We start from the raw sequence: 23,640 nt of genomic DNA, 5'->3' as shown, positions 1-23,640 counted from the left end.
ACTGTAGTAGTTATTGACAATTCTCCGTATCATAATACCCTTTCTGAAAATGTTCCAGTGTTATCAAGCAAGAAACTAGACATGACTGTTTGGCTATAGAAACTTCATATTCCATTTTCGTCTGAAAAGCTTAAACCACAATCGTATGAAATAATTAAATGAACAAAAGTAACAGAAAACGATACCGATTTGACGAATTGTTGGAAAAAAGTGGGCATCAAATTCTGCGTCTTCCACCTTATCATCCTGATTTAAAGCCAATCGAGATGGTACGGTCAGAGGTAAAACGACATGTTACGAGCTACAACGTTTAAGATGTCAGAAATGCCGCAACTGTGTGAAGATAAAATGACTTCGATGAGCGGCGATCACTGGAAACGTTACTGTGAGAAGGTTAAAAAAATCGAAGGTGAATATTGGTGCCAAGAATTTTCAATAGATTCTCTAACAGAATCATTGCCCCTCTTTATATAGTGACAGTAACAATTTGACTGAAGATAGTGATGACAGCGAGGAGAGCGTTCTAGTTGAGGAATTAAATGGATAATTCATTTTCCAGTAAGTAATTAAAGTTGCAGTAATAACCATCTGTGGCAATATTCTCCAAGTAATTAGTAATAGATAATATTTTGTCATTCGTTAATACATTTATAATGTACATTACAAAATTAGCCGACAGTATTTCAAAGTTGTTGCATTCGTTTGTTAAAAATAGAATTACTTGGTAAGGGTGATTACTAACAGCGAGGAACTTGTTTTACGTTGTCGCCACTCATAGCTTGCCGTTACTTAGCGGCGACTATACCTTCATTTTAATTCTATTTTAAAGATAAATTTTAAGCCTAGAATTTCCGATGTACCTGGATGATTGAATGGGCAGTTTAAAATTAACAGAGATATAACGTTTCAAACTATTCATCATTCAGAATTTACATGGAAAACCATTTAATTTTTTTTAGATATAACCTTTATTTATGATTAATAAATCTTGTTTATAACATTTTTTTGAATATTAAATAACAACGTTATTTGAGGTCACTTTATAGATATTACCAAAATTTTAACAATTTGAATAAATATCTTAACAAAAAAAAAATGTATTTTTTTTTTATCCGATAATCAGATAGGTATGCCCAACTTTACCTGAAAAACACGTAACTTCTTTAGAACCGAACATTTCTGAAAATTAATATAAATATTTTACTACAAATAAGATTACAAAATATATGTAACTTTTGTGTGCCTTTTATTCGTATCAACCCTTAACCTGCCGCTTTATTTCGCGCCCGATTCGAGATTTCGGTAAACGTTTGTTTATCTCGCTATTACTGAATGGTTTTTCATCCAAAAAATCTGAAAAAATTAGGGTATGTTAACGATGCGTTATTAATTTATATTGTTCAACAAAAATTAATTTTTGTTAATATTTGATTATGGTTGCGCGGGCACAATTATGGTATAAAAAAATTCCATTTTTTTTTTAGTTTTTGATTTTGTTTTTTTAATGATCAGTGACCTATGTTTTTTTTTAATATTTCTATAAACTATAGACTTTTCTGGTTAATTTGACGTAAAATTTATTTATATCCGATAAAAACTGATTATATAAATTAAAAAAAACCACTACATTTCAGAAAATTGTAACTAAAAAAATTGAGATTTCGGTAAAGGTTTGTTTATCTCGCTATTACTGAATTGCTTTTCATCCAAAAAATCTGAAAAAATTAGGGTATGTTAACAATGCGTTATAATTTATATTGTTTAACAAAAATTATTTTTTGTTAATATTGATTATTTTACGCGCGCACAAATGTGGTATAAGAAAAAAAATTATTTAAAATTGTTGCTTCTTTTCATAAAAGTCACGTTTACTGGTTATTCTATTGAATTTATGTTTGCATAGCAATTATATAAAAGATAACAAACCGCTAATGTATATAAGAATCAAATAAACAAAAAAAAAATACCAAAATACTAAGACTTAAACAATGACGTCAGAAAAAAAAGTACCCTGTGTTTGATCCATTGTGAAATATCTACACTATACAAGGCTGTTATGCTTATTGCATTTTCTCATAATTCAATGCGTTGTGATTAAATCCACATAAAAAAATCTTTTTGCTAGGTTAAATGGTTCATGAGAAATTTTAATTTGAAAAATTGATTACCAGTGGTTAATATAGTGACCAGCGGGAAACAAGGAGTTAAACGCAGTGCTCATATTTTATTCTGAAACAACCAATGAATTTTTTGTATTCTTGAGAATTGTCATAACATAATAAAATTATATTTCACAAAAAAAAATGTATTATGTTTGAATGATCGTAAAATAATATTTTTAAATATTACAAGTACTTTGTAATTCAAAATTATTTATTTTTTAAAAATAAATCAGTAAATGATATGATGTTTTTTTAATACTCTTATTTATAGTTCCATCAAAAATTAAAGTCATTGGGGACCTTAATTAACTGTACCGGTAAATTTGCAATCTTGAACAAACTCTGGTTGACTACTCCTGAGACGTGTGGTTAATTGAAACCCTACCACCAAAGAACAACGGTATCCACGACCTAGTATTCAAATTCGAATAAAAGTAACCTTTATTAGGATTTGAACCTGAGAACTTCGACTTCGAAATCAACTTGTCTAGTGACAAGATTATGATTTTATTACATAAAAAAAAATTATGAAAGAAATTATTTATAATTTTTTGAAATTGAAAAAGAAATTTATTTTTTATATTTTCTGCTCTTACCTCCAAAATCAACTTTCAAGAATTTTTGTTGATTTTTCAACGTTAAATGAAAAACTAAAAAATTCTCTAAAACAAATTACAACCAATAAAACGTTATCAAATATCTTTTTTTGGAGGGTTGGTTGAACTACGATGAAATTTTATTGTATTACTATTATTCAAAGTTTAAATAAAATAAAAGCGTTTGAAATAATTCAAAAAATCTATATTTTTAAATTTTAATCGGCTTCTAAAACTCGAATATTGCCCGCAAGTATTTTTTTGAGGTCATTTACTTTACTATTACGACTAGGAAGATATTAAAAAAAAATATGCAATATATAAAAAGATAACCGTTTCGATTTTTGGGGAAGGAAAGGAATTTTTCGACAATTTAAAAAAAAAATGGTATGATAAGCATATACCCACACGAATTGACCTTAATATAAAGTAGGGTTAAGTTACCAAAATTTTGAGAAATTTGGCCCCTAAAAACTATCTACACCTCTGGAGATATTGACCCTAAAATGTTATAAACAAATTATTCCTTATGCAGAGTCTCTGTACAAAAATTCATCAAAATCAGTTTATCCAATCAAAAGTTATTAAGCTTCAAACACTCCAACACACTTACATAAGTACGTACATTATCCCCCTTTTTGTTTGTTTTTTGGTGTTCCTGGGTAATGAAAGGTCGGGAAATGAAAAAAAACCCATGCCCCATTTTTTGACTGATTATCATATTATCCTTCTAGCAGCATAATTCTGGAGCTATGATGCTAAGAAAGTAAAAGAATTAACATACCCCTGAAAACAAAGAGTATAATTAATTCATAAATATTCTTTTCTGGATAAAGTAAAATTATATTTTACGGTTATTCTAATGGATAATACAATATTAAAAAAAAATTTCTTTTTATTTGGATATTTAATATATTTTTGTATCTCTTTACAATCTCCAATTTCCACTAAAATTTTAACTTCGACATGCCTATCATATCAAAGATTTAAATTTATATTTTTTAAAGATTTTTTGCACTACTTTTTTAAACTACTTTTAAACTGAACAATATTTTTTTATGTTGCATGATTCAAAATTTATTTTGTTACAAGATCCGCTGATTCTCTTCTTCAAATATTTCAAAATATAATATTTTACGCAACTGTTATTTATGTTTTTTCCTGTTTCTTTTTTTTAATAAAAATGGTAATAAAAAACTTCTTTTTTTCAGGTTACAAATTTGATATTGTGTTTCACCAGTATTATCTGCGTAACTTCAGGAGGAGTTGGAGCAGAAAAAAAAGATAACAATGACAGTAGAGAAGTCAGTGGGGATTTAGGTATAGAAGATTCATCACCGAGACCGCGTCGTTCCGGTTATGATGAGAGTGGTGAAAACAATAGTAGAGGAAGAAGCTATAATTATAACGATGACAATAAAAGACGTGTTACAGATTTACTTGGACAAGTAAAATCAAAAATAAAACCAAAAATTAGTAGCTTATTATCAGTTTCTTCTCCAGGACATTATCCTGATTCTCCGCCAGCAGAATATGGACCTCCAGTCACTGTAAGTAAATAATCTTAATTTTAATATAATTTTCTTTTTTCAAATAATTAAATGGTTACAAAGAAGTTATTGTTAACTTATTAGAATATAAATTAAAACAAAAAAAAAAAAAAAACGGCGAAAAGTAATAAATTATCTTAATAATAATAATGTTTTCTTATTACGACGTAAATGTATTCAGCTTTCTTTTGCTTAGTGTAGTTTTATTACATTTAACATATATAATTTTATTTAGTTATCTTAATTCACAATTGTGTAATACTTATTATTCTTGAATAGTTGCTGAAATAAATATATTAAAAAATTAATATTGACAACTGAATAATTGTTAAATAGCACTAAAGATATATTCATGATATTTATTAAACTGGAAGACAATAAATCCTTAATAAAACAAATGAAAAATTGTTAGAGGATCTCAATTTTCGAATTTATAAAAATCTTTTAACGCAGAGACTTACGAATAACAATTTACTAATAATAACAATTGAACTTATTTATAAATTTATAGGGACAAGGGAAGCAATTTTAGGTCTCAGATTAATAGTAGAAGGAAGATTAAAGAAAAACAAACCAACATACTTGGGGTTTATAGACCTAGAAAAGGCTTTCGATAATGTAGACTGGAATAAAATGTTCAGCATTTTAAAAAAATTAGGGTTCACATACAGAGATAGAAGAACAATTGCTAACATGTACAGGAACCAAACAGCAACAATAACAATTGAAGAACATAAGAAAGAAGCCCTAATAAGAAAGGGTGTCCGACAAGGATGTTCCCTATCGCCGTTACTTTTTAATCTTTACATGGAACTAGCAGTTAATGATGTTAAAGAACAATTTAGATTCGGAGTAACAGTACAAGGTGAAAAGATAAAGATGCTACGATTTGCTGATGATATAGTAATTCTAGCCGAGAGTAAAAAGGATTTAGAAGAAACAATGAACTGCATAGATGAAGTCCTACGCAAAAACTATCGCATGAAAATAAACAAGAACAAAACAAAAGTAATGAAATGTAGTAGAAATAACAAAGATGGACCACTGAATGTGAAAATAGGAGGAGAAAAGATTATGGAGGTAGAAGAATTTTGTTATTTGGGAAGTAAAATTACTAAAGATGGACGAAGCAGGAGCGATATAAAATGCCGAATAGCACAAGCTAAACGAGCCTTCAGTAAGAAATATAATTTGTTTACATCAAAAATGAATTTAAATGTCAGGAAAAGATTTTTGAAAGTGTATGTTTGGAGTGTCGCTTTATATGGAAGTGAAACTTGGACAATCGGAGTATCTGAGAAGAAAAGATTAGAAGCTTTTGAAATGTGGTGCTATAGGAGAATGTTAAAAATCAGATGGGTGGATAAAGTGACAAATGAAGAGGTATTGCGGCAAATAGATGAAGAAAGTAGCATTTGGAAAAATATAGTTAAAAGAAGAGACAGACTTATAGGCCACATACTAAGGCATCCTGGAATAGTCGCTTTAATATTGGAAGGACAGGTAGAAGGGAAAAATTGTCTAGGCAGGCCACGTTTGGAATATGTAAAACAAATTGTTGGGGATGTAGGATGTAGAGGGTATACTGAAATGAAACGACTAGCACTAGATAGGGAATCTTGGAGAGCTGCATCAAACCAGTCAAATGACTGAAGACAAAAAAAAAAAAATAAATTTAACTCGTGAATGAAAAACCAAAGGCTAGGGGGTAATGAATTAAAAGAAGGTAATAGGACTTGTTACATATCTAACGTTGTAAAAGAGGTGAATCACCTCTTTAATGGCTAGGTTAGCTTGATAATAATAATAACAATAATAATTTATTTTTTTCAAATTTTATTTTACATAATACAGTATGTTAGAAATATTACATACAAAAAAAAAAATACTTTGAACAATAAATTCGGTATCCCCATAGAATATTCTATGCTGAAGATTGCCACCAGAATTAAAAATAATAAAAAATTTATAAATTATTCATTCATTCATAGTGTTCTGCCATCAGGGCAGGTCCTGTCACGGCTGCTGCTCTCCACCTGATTCTATCCTTTGCTAACATCTTTGTTTCAGCATATTTTCCCTTTTCCATAATCCCAACCATTATTTGAAATATCTTCCTTTTCTTTCACTTACTATCACACCCACTAATAAACATCTTTTTCTCTCAATTCCTTTTCAAATATTCAATCACGTTAACATTTTCCTGTTCTCTCTAATTTTCGTTAATACCTCTTCATTTGTTACACGGTCTTGCCATCTGACATTTATCATTCTGTACCACATCCCATTTCAAAGCTTTAATTCATTTTCTGTCTGCCTTTCTCATTGTCCAAGTTTCATCTTCATACAGCATCACGCTCAAAATTAAACATTTTATTAATCTCTTCCTTAAAGCTAAGTTTAACTTTCTGTACAGCAGTCTTCCCTTCTTATTAAATTCCCAATTACTTCTTGATAATCCTGTTTCAATGTCTACTGTGCAAGTCAGGTTATCAGTTATAAAGCTTCCAAGTTTGGAAATTTCTTCACCCATTCTAAAACTTAATTTCCTATCTTAATCTCAATCCTCTCCTCTTTTCCACTTAATACCACACATTTTTTGTTGATCCTTGTACCCCGACTTTTGCAAGCTTCATTTAAATCATCGAGCATTTCATTTACTTTTGATGGGTTCTCCACCGTACTGGTGGACATGGCTGTACTAGCCATGTCATCAGCAAAACCTATACTTTCTATTCTTCTTCCCCCAATCTTTATTTCTCTTTTCATATTCAAACAGTATTTAATTATTTCTTCCAATATTGGTGACATGCAACATTCCTGCCTCAATCCCCTTCAAATCCCTATTCTTCTTGTCATTTCATCTCCTACCCTCATTTTTATTCTCCGATTGCAGTACAGCTCTTTTATTAGGCGCCTGTCTTTACAGTCAACTCCTTTCTTTTTCAAAATTAGCAGTAATTTATCCTATTCAACTCTGTCAAATGTCTTTTCTAGGCTAAGAAATGCAACATACACTCTCCATCTCCTTTTATTTATCTCCCATCTATTACTCTTAGCAGCACTATATCACCAACACCTCTTCTAAACCATATTGTTCTTTCTTAATACTGCCATTTAATATATTGCGTCTAATATATTGTATATCCTCTTATTTATAACCCTTATAGTTCCTTAGCTGCATGTGATATTAGGCTAATTGTTCTATGTTTTTCACACATCTTTCTATTTCTTTTCTATTGGTATGACTATTGTATCCTGGAAGTACTCCAGTCTCTTTCCTTCTTTAAGTATTCCATTGCATAGATTTAGTAACAATTCTCCTTTCTCCTAATGCTTTGAACAGTTCACTTGGTATTTCATCACATCCCTCGGCTTTTAATAGATATAGATATGGGAGTGGAAAAAGAGTACATTTATTAAATTGTTTTATAAATTTAAATTATTAAATAATAAATTTGTGCTGCCAGCATACTTTATACCATTCAATACAATCCTATTTTCTTATTTCATGATAAACTCATTCAAACATTTCATTCTATTGATCGAACAACAAACTCTCTGTATTATCTTATTCAAATAACCAGGAGAAAAATTTCCCACAAAACAAACATTTGTTCGTATATTTTCTTGATTTCTTTAAGGAGTAAGTTATTCATTTACTACAAAAGGTGTAAAAATCTATATGTAATTCAAGTCTTATTAAAAGGCAATATAAAAATATCTTTTCTGCATGATTTTCTTATATCTTCTGCATTATTAACTTTGTATTATTATTCGTACTTCTAATAGAAAAGTTCTTAAAGCAATATATACGTATAAATATCTAAGAGCAAAATATTAAGTTTCTTAAAAAGGGGAGAACATTTTTCCAGTCAATTTTTATTTGAAGTTAATGTAACTACGAGTACATGTTTCTGAGCGATAAATACTGGTTCTATATTAGCATAATATACTCCTTCCCTACATGACAAACCATATATTAATATTGATTTGATTAGTGCATGATATAACATTTTTAATACCTTTGGAGGAGAAAAGTTCTTTAGAAAATAAAATGTATAAATACTTATACCTAATATTTAAAAAAAAATTTAAATGCTCAATCCACATAATAATAAGAATAATAATAGTAATAATAATGATAACACAACATTAATAAATCAATTGTAATGAGATATTTGAAACAACTTGAGTACCTCAACACTTTACGTTTGTGTGTACAGAAATAAGTTTTGTTGAGTAAGACAACTATTATCAGCGATTTGAATTTTTTTGTGCTTACATCCTTAGTCACACACGGAGAAATTTATTTAACAAAAATAAAATTATTTTTCCTCCCTCTCCCAAAAAAGACATCTTTTTTTACGGACCATTTTTTAACCACTTAAGACCAACTGGTAGCCGCCTGAAAGACGATGCCTCGGTCGGTCCTAAGTGATGTGACCTGTAGACTAGCCCTCCCTTTTTCCCTTTTCTTTAGTTCATGACCCGGATTGAACTACCCGTCGGGGACCCTTCCTATCTATTTATAACGTGAAAAGCGTTTAAATGACAAAAAAAAGTTGAAATTTATTTAAGCCGTTTAAACTCGGTTTCATAGAATTAAGTTAAGTGTATAATAAAAAAATATAAACCGAAAAGAAAATATGATAAATCACTCCTACCCGGTAATGTTTTAAAAAAAAAATTAATTTAATAAAAAAAAGTAAATACATAAAAGAAGAACGTTTTTTTTTAGTGCATGAGAAAAAATAGTGACTGTATTTTTTAAAAAAGTCTATTACATCACAGCAACAAAATAAATTTATAGTAAAGGTTATGTAAATTAAAAAGTTGTTTATGCTTATTACATCAACTCACGTTTTACAAAAGCGAATATTACAAGCACAAAATTCATAATATTTTATCAATTTATTTCGTATGTTCTTTAATTTGAAATATATGTTTTCCGTATGGAAGCAGATATCAAAACCGATTACTGATTTCTCCAAGTCGAGAAATCCAACTCAATATATAATCTTAATAACATAGTAAATTACAACTGTTACGCGAACTTGATATTCTTCAAATAACTTATAACTTTCAAAACTAGCCCTAGTTTCATCAAAAACAAACTGCTTGCTATAAACTTGTTTTTTTATTTAAGAAAACATGCTGTACACGATCCGTGATCCAACAAGGCTATTTTAATGGTTATTAAATTCCAATTTTTAAATTTCACTGAATATATATATATATATATATATATATATATATATATATAACGAAATGATCGGAATTTAATCTGATTTCATTTGGTTTGAATTTTAAATTTAGATAACATTAAAATGTAGAAATAGGGAAAATGTTATGAGAAAAGGATACTTTCAGTTTTCTTTTATATATCTATGTATATAAATTAACTCATATTTTAAAAATTCTTTGATTTTCTTTAGAAGATAAAAATTTTAATAAAAAATTTCAATGAATTGTTTTATTTCTCAGCAGTTTACATTTTACTTCAACTCGTACATTGGAATCGAAAGATTTATAAAATTTAATTTTTTTTTCGTTATCATTACTAACATTGGCTATATAATTCTCACACTACTTATCCATTAAAAAGATGTCGCTCTGTTAAATTAGCAACGCCGATCATAATATATGTGTTTACAAAAAATTTAGGTAATGTTATTAAGAAACTTAACTTCATAAAGATCTAATTATAAAATTTACTGGGTTCAGTTCCTTTTCCTTTTGTTAGTTCAAACATTGCGGAGAAGAAAAAGCTTTAATAAAGCTGTTTAACGAAAAGTGTAAAATTTACAAATTCACGATAATTTGTATCTAATTTTACATACAATAATAAGAAATAAAAGTACTTGTCACATTTAAGCGTATTGTGGTGTCGTTTACTTCTTAACCCGCACGGAACCTTGCAGTGTGTGTAATTTTCGTTCTACGTATACCCGCGGAATGGTTCATTGAGACAATCTGGACGATCGATTCACTTGTATAAGTCGGCTAAATTGTCGCACTGGTCTGTGCACGTGAGCACTCTTTACTTAACGTCCTCATGTCCCCCTCCGACCAAAATCTTTATTACATTCAGGTAGATATAAAAATCAAAGATCATTATGAAACCTAAGATAATACATTATTATACGCCCACTTTGTTACTAGCATGTATATCGCATTAGAATAGATTTTTATTGTTTAGCTTTTATAATAATATTACTACTCATTTAAGAGAATTTTAATAGATAAGTATCAGTCTTACCTTTGAAATAAACTAACATTTTTCAACTACTCAAATTTTGATTCAGTACCCCAACAGAAATCTCATAATACAAACAAGAAAAACCAATAAAAATAATAAGAAACGAAAAGCAATTAGAAAAAAGTAAGAGGAAATAAGAGAAAGTAGTTGGAAAACGGATAATGGTGTCAAAAAGTTTTATTATAATTAAGAAATCAAAATATGAATGAACAAAACTACTTACAATTACTGTTCCAACTATTACAGAAACAACAGTAAAAGATTTATTTGGAATGGATTTAAAAAGAGTAATCGCTGCTGGAATAATTAACAGGCATTTTACACAAAATATGGGACATCTTACCAGTAACTTGTTTAACTTTAAGATTCAGATTCTATCAGTAACACAATCCAAAGACATCAGTTTAAAACTGGTAAATAACACTGACGCCCTGAGGTAGGTAATCCCCACGTCCGGAACACAACATCTACGTTCCACGTCCAGGGCGGTAACAGCCGTACTTATGTACAATACATATAGCTGGCTAACGGGGCTCCGAGTAAATTCCTCGGATATGCTTTCTTTTGACCTGTTTCCACCTTCAGGTCCCCTCATGGATTGGATTTTTTGGCCACCTGCAGGATATGAACAATTTATGGATTAGGAAGTGGACATATACCAAACTTAGAGCTGGCGATGTGGCGGCTACGGTCGAAGTTATTTGCAGGTGTAACGGAGACCTTTTGTTGTCCACATGCCCCCCGCGATGGCAAGCATGTAGTTAAGGTGCCCATGTTGTTCGGAGCATGGGAGCCCCGAAAGCCTCGGTGTGTAAGGGCCTGGAGTCAGTGCAGAGACTGCGCATCCGCTCTCTGCCAGGACATATGCCGGTTCCACCGGAGTACCGGAACGGACCTCCAGGGTTGGTAGCCCTGGAGTGGGGGTGTACCCCGGCGGCTAGCCTTACTACAGAAGGGATTTATTGTTCATGCAAGTTGAACAATTAAACGTGGCAGAGGGTGCACGTAAACACCCTCGTTTAGAACCAGCCGTTTCGCCTGAGGAAAAACGGAGAAAAAGTGCAGAAACGAAAAGAATAGAGTTTGAGGCTAGAAAAAGCTTACAAAAAGCTTTTTTCAAGAGTAATAATACACCGAAACCTAAATATTTGGTTGTTACCAAGGAGGATGGAAATTTTTCGAAGGTGAGTCCTTTTCTCATCGCTCGGGAGATAACCAAATGCGCTGGTGGACCTGTAAAAGAAATAAGGAAGACCTTCATGGGACTTCATGTTGAGACTGTAAATGAAGTCCAGTCTCAAAAGATTTTGGGGCTTAAAAAGATTGGAGAACTGGCTGTACATGTCGATCCCCACAGTACGCTCAACATCTCAAGAGGTGTGGTCGTCTGTCGGGATCTTCTAAATTGCACAGAGCAAGAAATTGTTGAGGAGTTGTCATCACAGGGAGTAATTGAGTGTCGCCGATTGAACATGAGGAGGAATGGCGAAGTCCTACCTTCAGCCTCTCATGTTCTCACATTTAACCGGCCTACCTTGCCGGAGAAGATTAGAGCAGGGATACATCGATTGGATGTGCGGGCATTTATCCCGCAGCCAATGCGATGCTTCAAGTGCCAACGTTTTGGCCACACCGCCATCAAATGTGAGAGAACGCAAATATGCGTGTGCGGCGAAGAGGTGCATGAGGGAGAGCCGTGTAAAGAGCCCCCTACATGCATCAATTGCAAGGGACAGCATTCATGTAGATCCAGGAATTGTCCTGTCTACAAAGAAGAAGTAGCTGTGCAGGAAGTTAAAACTCTGCAGAAAGTCAGCTACATCGAAGCTAAAAAGATTGTTAACGCCCGCAAACCCAGAGCAACAACATCTTATGCTCAGGCTGCGGCTACTGTTCCTGCTCCTGCTCCAATTGCTGTAGATGAAAGTCAGCTCATCAGTAAACTTGCTCCGAACTTGGCTAACATGATTGAAAGAATTATTGACAACAAAATGAAATCTTTCAACATTAAAGATACAATAAAGCCAAAGATATTAGTACAGCCTCCTCCCGAAGATGAAACAGCGAAAGCTGCTCTCGCGCTGAGGAAAACGGACCCCAAAGCAGAATACCAAGTCCGTCTTAGTGAGATTCTTGATGTAAAGAAAACAACAATACCTACAGAGACTGTTATGGAGGCCCCAAAGCCTCCTGCAACTGAAGTGGCCTCTAAGCCTCAGAGGCCACAAAAAATCACACAGGGGGGGCGAGTGTCCCCCCTCCCTCAGGCGGTTGCCGGTGCTATCCCCGTGTCGGGGAGTGGCCAGGTTGCCGCCTCTCAATCGGCGCCTGAAACCGGCGCCGATCCATGTCCGTCGTCGTCGGCGGCTTCGGTGGTCTCCGACACGGAGACCGGAAGCCTTACAGGCGACGACCTTCTCCGCAAACATGCTGCTGTTCGCAACATGGAGAAGAAGCGGAAAAAAGGATGTTATAGACTTAAAAGTCTATAAAATGGAAGTTTAAAGCTGTGATAAAAGATACTCTAAGCGGTAGTTTTATATATACATATAAGGGAGTCTCGAAGCGTGGCACGTATAGTGACGGGAGGTAGCCCTCTTGCCTAGGCCATTTTGGCTCACCTGCATTCAAGAGCAGTGAGTCGGGGTGTGTCCAATGATGGCATGGGGGACCCTCAAGGGTGGATTGAGGGCGCGAGGCTATGGGTGTACGCCGTGCATGCCTATGGCCTGATATAAGAAGGATTCAACTGCCACGGCACCCTGGCACGACTGATATACTGCTCAACGGCGGTTCTGGTCGCCCCGAGGGTGCTTAAGTAAACTATAAATGAGACTTCGTAGAAGAAAGAAAGATATGGTATTGATTAGTTTAATTTTAATTTTAAGGTTATGGTCTTTTGAGAACCTATCTCAAATTTTAATATTGGGGCCCTTTACACCCCGTAAGTGTTTGTGATTGTCCTTGTCTTTCATGTTTTAATGTTTATTGTGAAGTTTGTGTTTTTAAATAAAACGTAAGGGCCCTTTACACCCTTACATATGACGATCCTGATGGAGATAATAATTTCTTTTAAAGAATGTGACGAGGGCTAATGACCTTAGCAGTCGATGCCCGTAAAAATTCAGTTAAAAAAAAAAAAATAAAATAATAACACTGACTGCTCAAACAATTAAAACTCACATTGACTACAATCTCAAGAACTACTTGTGTACTTAACATCAATCAATTAATGAATAAGACACGAGGTCTGTTCAGAAAATAACGAACATTTTTAATTACGCGGCATTTTTAGTGACACGCGGCTGGTAGCATGTATTTCGTATAACTCCTGTAACCACATGTTCTTGGATTGTTGATATCTCGTTTAGTTTTCATGTTATTGTTATTTGAGTGCAACGTGTTTAATATTAGTAGCGATTTTTGTGGTATATATTTTCGTTTTATTTATATTTGATTATATTTTTGTGTGTATTTCTGTTGTGCGTGTGGTTTTTTTTGGTGTATAAGTAGCAACTAAAACTTCACTGGGTTGGTCTAGTGGTTAACGCGTCTTCCCAGATCAGCTGATTTGGAAGTCGAGAGTTACAGCGTTCAAGTCCTAGTAAAGCCAGTTATTTTTACACGGATTTGAATACTAGATCGTGGATACCGGTGTTCTTTGGTGGTTGGGTTTTCAATTAACCACACATCTCAAGAATGGTCGAACTGAGAATGTATAAGACAACACTTCATTTACACTCATACACATCATCCTCATTCATCCTCTGAAGAATTATCTAAACGGTAGTTACCGGAGGCTAAACAGGAAAAAGAAAGACCTTCACGACCAATCCACCATCTGGGAATCGAGTATCAAGAAATCTCGGACTTCTAAGCGGTAGTGAGGTGGTGCCCCGTCTTGCTGATTGTATCGGCATTAATCTTGGTCAACCATCGTCTGAGGGATTAGAAATCTTTGAAACATCTCCAGAAAAACGATACCATTTACGGTTGCCTCCTGAAACAAGAACGGGTGGTACAGTCTTTGTTTGCTTAGGGAACAAAAAAAATTGACATTAGAGCTATCACAAATGTGCTGCAAAGTTTTATGAGGTTTTTCGCTACTCATATTCTGCAATTACGGGTATTCACCTGGCGCTGATGTGAAACGTTGACTCATCACTAAAAATTAATTGTCAAAAAATATATAATTGTCTGCAATTCTATCTTTCATTTCCATGCAAAACTGCAGCCGAGCAACTTTGTCGTCATCTGTAAAGTGTTGAACCACGGTTAGTTTGTACGGCTTTAAGTGCAATCGTTTACGTAATACGCGCCAAACAGCCGTTTTGTAATGCCAGTCTCACGTGACGAGTTGATTTCTTCGGACTACGTGCAAAGCTTTCTTTGAGTTGTTCTACAGCAGCTTTAGGGACGCGTGGGCGTCCTGATCATTTTGTATGTTTAACAGAACGACCTGTCCGACGAAGGTTTGGTACCAAGAGTAAATTGTACGCTTCTTAAGGAAGCTCCCTACCGTACTCTACGAAAATTACGTTGAAATGCAGTTGCTGACTGCAAATCGTGAAACCAAAACACACACTGAGCACGTCCCGCACCAGTAAGTGTATCCTATTTTAACAACACTTGTGTCAGAGCTGGTGGCCAGATTCGATACTAGTGAACTACGTGATCAAAACTTAATGTATTTTGCTATGAAATGAGACCTCAACCGAATATTTAAGTTATCTAAATAAATTTGTCTATGCTTTTAAAACTGTAAAGTCCTTTTCGAATCGCTCAGTATAATATAAACGATCAGTTCAATTCAATTTCTAAACCGTTAAAAAGTTATCAATATTTTTGCTATTTTTTCTTGATAGAATTTTAAAATCCCATTATTTCATTTTCTAGGCTATTAAATTTTATTTTTTGTTTTTTTGGAAACTTCTTTGTTGAAGGCTTTGATATATTTTTTCAAGTTATTGATTCTAATTTGATGGTAATAAATAATACAATTACTATAAAAATTGTTTGATACTAAACGTAAACTTGATGATAAATTATTATGACTTCTGTTCTGCATTTTGCATGGGAAACTTAATTTTTTCAATAGCTGCATGATGCGGTTAAGAAAATAATTACTTTAATTTTTAAGTTAAATTATTAATTTATGTATTTAACAGGGTTAATATTTTCTATAATATTATATATATATATATACTAGCATCCCAGTCGCGGCTTCGCTCGCTAAATATGTTTGCTTGCCTTTCCCGTCGCAGCCAATTGTTTTTTTATTTTATGTTTTTTAGTTAAGTAACCCAGAGGTTGGTGCAGCCAGTCGTGTCACATATAAGTAATAATGGCAGGGGATGTGTTGGTAGAGTCATTGTCGCACTTCTTAAAAAATTAAAACCCAGTAAAACCCGAACATGGTTTTTAGAGATTTTGTCGCAGACGTTCATCACGCTGTTCTCGAGATTCTTGTCTACGAATTTCTGCTATTCTGATTCGTTGAGCTGCGTTTCTTGCTGCAATTTGTTCTTCCGATTCACGAGCTCTCTTAACACGCATGCGTCGTGCATTTTTGCTACACGCATTGTTAAGGTTAGATTTTTTCCGCGGCATTATACTGAAATTGAAAAAAAAAATTGATAATGTTTATTAGTTAAATAAATAAATTAGATCAAAATTATTGAATGAATTAATTAACAGTTAACAGATTAAAAAATAAAAATAAAATACAAAAAATAAAATAAAAAGCAAGCAAGAATTACACGTTTTTGAGGTGGTATGAAGATTAATAGACAAAAAAGTTATCTATATTTTTTATGTTATTATTATTTTTCTGTTAAAAATTATAATAATATCCAAACTGCACAATTATAATATCCGCTGCACAATTATAACACAATACATAGTATAATTATTATAAAAATCATTCACGAAAAATTAAAATAGTACGGCTAAAATAGTCGTGAACATAAACAAATATGACGTATAATAGAATGTATTATCTAGAAATCGAAACAACGCCATCTACCGGATGTCTATGCAATCTAAATGTCAAACGATGTTAGAGAGTTGTATCGATGAATTAACTTACACCGCCATCTATTAAGAATTCATAGAACTAACCAAAAATACACACTATTGTCGTATAATAAACATTTAATTTGCAATAACAAATATTGAGGTCAATAATTGAGATAAAAACTATCCTATCTTTTAATTTGGACCAAATTACAGATAGTTACGAAATTTGATCAAAATCGGTTCAGTAATTTCGGAGTTTATCCCGAACATACATCGTGACACGAGATTTATATATATATATATATATATTATAAAATTTATTAGTAAAAACTTTCTGTTTATAATTTTAAAAAGAAACGAATAAGATACCATTACAATAAAAAAAACAAAAAAAAAAACAGGTTATTAAATTTAATTATCTTTACCCCAGAATATTGCTCTTATTCGTCAAATGACGTCCCAGACCAGTTCAGATTCTTCTAACAAAATATAAACAGTTAAATAAAACGGTTCTCTATTCTTAAAGGGCGTACATTTTGTCATTATATTACGTAAATATTTCCGTATACGAACAAACAATAACAGATGATGAGTACTTCAGTTACGCTCCAACTGAGCATATCCATTTATCATGTATTATGAACATATATTATGATATAGACGTATGCGATATGTTAATTACTTTGATATCAAAACACGCAATATGTAGTTTAATACAGACAAAAGGTAAAATACAACATCAAATTTTTATAACAATTTCTATTTTTTAATGATTTGAGGAATTATTTCTGAGTTGAAATCAAACACCTATTCATAGTTACAATCTGATTATTTTACATTTTTGAGAAAGTTGATTTCTTTCACGAAGAGTAAGTAAAAAGAAAAATAAATAATATAATATGGTAGGCTATTTGTTTTTTGTTTTTTTTTTAATGAAATGGTCTACTTTTTCAGTACTTTTTTAAAAGTTTTATTTCACTTTAAAAGAAACGTCAGAAAAATATCAGTTAGTTAGTCAGTCATTGATCCCCAAATTTGACAATTTTGTTCATTGACAAAGCCGGTAAGAAGAAAATGCCTTTTATTTTCAGACAGCTTCAAGAAAGCTGTCTCAGCCTTCCATCCGGAGGTCCTGGGTTCTGATCCCGATCAGGCATGGAATTTTTCATACACTACAAATTTCTATTTGTCAACAAAAAAAAAAGGAAGAAGGCCTCATGGCTAAATTTTTTTTTCTCGAAAACTCGTTATATTGTTATTTTAACAATTTTTACGTGTTGTTCAATTATGTACTTTTTCATAACTAAACCTCAAAGATTACTAATAACAGCATATAAAAAACGCTATTCTGGTTTTATGCGAAAAAATAGCGGCAAATTTAAAAGATCAGATCATTTTGGGACACCTTTATTAACTAGATCACTGTTCTTTTTCATTTTTGGATGTTCGAATATTATTACAGCCTAAATATAAGGGGTGCGCTATCTGGCACAAATCATAATTACTGAAGCAGTCACAGATTACATAACATGCGGCGTATCTAATAACTTATTTTAATAAACATTTCTATCGGTGAATCAACATTTTATAAGAACCGAAATACTCAATTTGATTTTAAAAGGTATTAAATTTTGTTTCAGCTTTTGAGACTCAGAAATAAAAATTTCTCTTATCTATCTCGAAAATTTCTAATTACTGAAAAAATAATTCAGTCTTGTGTTGATCAATGTAGATTAATGCAAGCAAAATACTTACGCATTATTATTTAATACATTCCAAAAATATCTCGAGGGATTTTCTCCAAATTTGAATATACTCGTGTAAGTAATATACTTCTAAATTTTGAAAACAATATTTAATTAGTATGTATTCGTTATTTTTTGATCTTGTCTATCAACTTTACCACCTACATTACAGTAAAGTTAAGACAAAATTTGGTTTAATATTTATTACTTATAAGTTATGACGTAAAAATAATTACGAAGTTAATCGTTCTGAAATATTGAAAATATTTGTCAATCAAATTCAAATGTTTTCCAATTTTTTAAAATCGGATTTAACTCATTAAAACCGATTTTAAATAGGTTTTATCGTTCTCAGTAAAAACCGATTTAAAAATCGGTTAGAATAAGGGTAAAGTTGAAAGTTACCTTATCTAGTAGGGTAGTTACTAGTTACTAGGTTGAAATCCTAGTAACTATCTTTACTAGGATTTGAACCTTAGAACATTCGATTTCAAAATCAGTTGATTTGCGATGACGGATTCATCACTAGACCAACCCGATGGGTTGATCTTGAGCGAGTAAATAAAAACAATATAACGCTTCATACTAAAGGACTTTTGTACGAATCGTAATTAAAATACTACTGTCTCAAGAATAACAGATATAATAACATTTCTATTTGGGAAAAACAGGTAAGTAGTTTTCTCTATTGCTTAATATGAGCAACCAAGTTCATAAAAACGCAAAAGATATTCAAGTCAAAAAATTACACCTTCATCGCTTCCCCAAAGGGACCGATAGCGAACATAAAAAAGAAATCTGACTATTGTATTTCAGGTAGTACACAATGTTCTTCATGCGTCACAGTCACAAAAAAAACTTCTTTCAGTTAAGAATCAACGCATTATAATCATAGTCTCTTCTTCATAGGGGAAAAACGCATGTAACAATTAGTTAAAAAAATTATCTACACAAAACATTTCTCCATGATCACTCAATAATATTAATTCCGTTTTTATATACGTTAATATTATCGAGATAATTAAATTACCGAACTATTAAATTTTTTTCAACTCTTTAAATACAAATTTACTAATCTAAAACATTGAAGTGCATCTTATTTTATCTTTTTCTACGTCTGTATTATAACTTTTAAATTATTTGGCTGAAACCTGTGTCATAATGAAGGTTATGATGAAACGTTTTCATTAGGTACAGGTGTTCAACCGATCAAAAGCCTACTCTTTTCAACCACTGACCAATTAGAAGCGGGTATTTAATGTATCATCTGTTTGTTTTTTTTTTAACTTTGATTTGAATCCGATTTAGTAGTTTGCAAGCAGAGGTTGCAAATCAGCTGATTTGGAAGTCGAGAGTTCCAGCGTTCAAGTCCTAGTAAAGGCAGTTTACGTTTTTACGTATTTGAATACTAGACCGTGGATAACGGTGTTCTTTGGTGGTTGGGTTTCAATTAAACACTCATCTCAGGAATGACCGACCTAATATTGTACTATATTTCATTTATATTCATACATATAATCTTCATTCATCCTCTAAAGTAATACCTTACGGTGGTTCCGAAGACTAAACAGAAAAAGAAGAGCAAGTAGAAGTTAATTTAAAAGTACAACGCTAAGTAACTAAGCTTCTACATTACATTGTTTATCCTTTCATTAATTATGTCGAATTCTGAAGAAGAATTGTGTTTAACACCGATCGATATTAAAAAAAGACAGAACTTATGACTAATAAAGTATCGTCGCAGAAATATACTGTTTAATGTATTTTTTTGAACAATTTAAAAAAATTCCATAAGTAATGTATTTTATAATCGATTTAAATCAACAATCCCAATATTTTCTCAGCCGTAGAAAAAATACGGTATGCAATTCTCTATAATGGCCATTAATGGACACTTGTGAATTTATGATACTCGTCAAGGCTTGTGTGGTAACTTACTTCGTACTTGGGCATTAATGACTATCATTATAGGCCCGTTACATAATGTACTAATTTCTTTAGAACGCGAATAAAATAATTTTCTCTTTACTTTCCAATTCCAATGGATCGTGGTAGTAATGGAACATTAGTAAGTCTGGAATTATTGGGAAAGGTATTATAATAATATACAAACTAATTTAATTTTAAAAGTTAATTTTATCTACATATTATTTCAATCGTTGTAGAATATTCTTCAGAAACAAAGCAACCGGTTCATTTAACTCTGTAACCCTAGATTTGATACATTTTCCAATGTAGAGAAGCTATATATAACAGTTGCTTCAGTGAGAGAAACCAGTCTTTAGATTGATAACTTTATTTTAATATAATTATTATCTGATGAGTTTTAATAAATTAGGTTATAAAGATATTACACAAAAATACTTATTAAAATTCTACGAATAACGGTAAAATTAATTATTATGCTAATTATATATTAATGAATGATGTAGGTATATTTTTTATTAGTAAATTCAAAAACGAATTAAAAGTACACCCTTACGTTTCAAAACATAATATAAATAAATTAAATATGATAAATATTTCAATAAACAGCAACAACATTACCAATTTACAGTAAGTAATCTTCAATGTTACAGTAACATTAATTTAATGATGATTGTTGCTGTTGTAACAACGGAATCCAATCAGGAAAAATTTAACGATTATTCAAGTACGTAATTTTACAATATCGTTAGCGAATTAAATAAAAGTGATGATGATACATGTAAATCAACGACCGAGTTTTAGAAAATCTATTTTAATGTTTTAACACTTGTTGAAACCTATCTCAACATAACCTAATTATTTTTATTAGGTGTTTGTTAGTTTTTATTTCAGTTCATTAAGTTGTTATTAAACGAAACAGGTACTTACACTTATTTTTTAAAAAAAGATTAGGACAATGTAAAGAAAAAAAAATTATTCGAACTCTTCATTTTTATTATCGTTTTGCATGTTGTATGATTTTATTAATTTCAGAATTTATCAAGTTTGAAAAAAAATTGATCAAAATAACATTTAAAAAATTACTAGCTTTAGACAGTTTTTTACTTATTTTCTTATCGTACACTTAAAACATTAAATTACAATACAAAAGTTTAAAGTTCGTAATACATACATACATTTTTTTTCGAACAATTTCAATGATACGACTGAGGAAAACGTAGAACCATAAAATTCTGTTTTTATTTTAAAAAGCTTAAGATTTTGCGTGAGGACTAAGTTGGTTTTTAATAAATATTAATTTTATCTACTTCACTTTTTCAAATTTTAAAGAAACTGCATAAAATAAATGTTAAGTAGAATAAGTTATCTGTGTAACGCAGATGAATAAGAACCGAGAGATATGCCAATTTCACCAGGAAATATTTACGAGAAAAATTTTTAGTAATTTTTAATAGGTCGTGAACTCTCTCGTATTTTTCAGTAGTATTCTTATCTTTGTATGGTTTTGAAAGATTTATCGACATAGAAAAATTAAACTCTGAGCCGATCCGGTAATACAAAAATAAGTATTTAAGTTAATCATTGGATGGGTGTTGAGGGATTTAGGAAGTTTTTCAACTTCATCTTTAATACCGAAATTAATGTAAATATTTATTAGTTTGCCTTTCACTTTATTATGTTGATGAGATTATTAGAAAATGGAAAGAAAATGTAAATTCCGAGATTTATCAGGTAATAATTAAATAACCTATTGCTACATTCTTTTTTATTTAGCAGAATGATTTATTTACTCTTCAATAGATCAAACACAATTTGATTTACCAAATTAGCAGATTTTTTATTACATAACTTGATTCTCAAAAATAACTCAACACAATCAAAATTATGTCAAAAACAACTAAACCGTCGCCTAAGGTTTATTAACACGTAACCACAACTGTATAACAACTATGAGTATTAATTTCAAATCATACAATTAGTGTTTATATGTTAATTTTTCAAAGGTCTACTAAATTCATCGTACTAAAAACAGCTTTTAATTTTTACAAATTCATAGCATTTTTTTGTTATTTTGTTTTGAATAAAAAAAGTTGATTCTTTTTTGTTTTTCATAAACTTTATTACATAAATTTTCTCAGAATTAAATTTTGTACAAGTTATTGTACTTCAAACTTAAAAAAAAGTGTTTTTCATCACAGATATTTTACGTTGGATATCATGAAATATACGGGAGGTACATTTCTGAGACCTGTTTTACTCGATTTTTCATATCAGAAAACATAAGAAACCATCAATTTTACCTCTTATACAACACCTTAAAAAAATTTCAGTATAACGTCATTTCACCCGAGAAACTGAAATCCTGGCGAAATTTTTCGCTAGCCATAATAGAATAACAAAGCGTTTTCGGACATATGTTTGGATGAACCTTTTCCCTTGTTTCAAGCTCTAGAATGAGTTCCCAAATTATATTCCTTTCCTCCTGAATCACTCTGTATAAAATAGCGGTACGAGTTTTTAAAAAGGTTACATTACTATTTTTAATATTATTTGTAAATATGAATATGGATTCAAATACATCATCTATAAAGACGTCTGTACAACTTTCACCGTGCAAGTAATAACATTTATATTACCTTTACAACACGTGAATAAAACAACTAAATCTTACGTAAATGCGAAAGTTTAGGAATTTATTTGTTTGCAACAGGATCACGCGAGAATTGTTTTCAAATTTTCAGGATACATTCGTGTTACCCCACGGAAGGTTTTAAGCCGTAGATCGAGACTTAAGTCCACCTTAAGATATTAAAGATATTCGTTAAAGAAACAAAAATTAATACTTTTACTTCATTATATTTCTGTCACCAAAAATTGACTAATTCTTTTTTCTTGAATGAATATCTGTAAAATACTTAATATTCTCACATCCAAAAGGATAACGAACGCGTCGGGGGTCCAGGGAGCTTCGCCCCTGGCTAGATGTTCGGACGAGTGAAGCGAGCTTTTACCGGCTACTTTATAATATAATTGCTCTTAGATGTTACCTTAGTTATAATAAAAAAATTAATGACACAATATCGAAAACAAATCATTTTTTACAAATTTTTATAAACTTGTAAAAATATCGCTATAATAAATTTAGAATCCAGTACTAATAAATTAATACCAGTTAACTATTTTTAAGATAGTATTTACTTTTGAATAACTTTCATAAATTTATTTTTATTATTACATCTTATAATTTATGTTGTAATTAATGCTGACCTCAAATTTCTTGTTTGTTTTTTTTTATCAATCATAGATACAGAAACATTACATTTTTTTCAGACAATATAATAATTTTGACAAAAATCAAGTCTGGATTAAAGCAAAAGA

General features: G+C 31.3%; 1 protein-coding gene across 1 annotated transcript in view; it reads left to right on the top strand.

Moving 5' to 3' along the window:
- The first annotated feature begins 291 nt into the window (after positions 1-291).
- The window catches only part of LOC142321230 (uncharacterized), a 49,595-nt gene continuing 26,246 nt past the window's right edge, over positions 292-23,640 (top strand). Inside the window, exons 1-2 of the mRNA XM_075359224.1 lie at positions 292-393; positions 3,970-4,308. Coding sequence (XP_075215339.1) covers positions 292-393; positions 3,970-4,308 — 441 coding nt within the window. The remainder of the gene's footprint in view (positions 394-3,969; positions 4,309-23,640) is intronic.

The sequence above is a fragment of the Lycorma delicatula genome, chromosome 3 (genome assembly GCF_047948215.1).
Source record: "Lycorma delicatula isolate Av1 chromosome 3, ASM4794821v1, whole genome shotgun sequence".
Taxonomy (NCBI): domain Eukaryota; kingdom Metazoa; phylum Arthropoda; class Insecta; order Hemiptera; family Fulgoridae; genus Lycorma; species Lycorma delicatula.
Note: the sequence above shows the minus strand (reverse complement) of the source record. Positions and strands in the feature narration are given on the sequence as shown.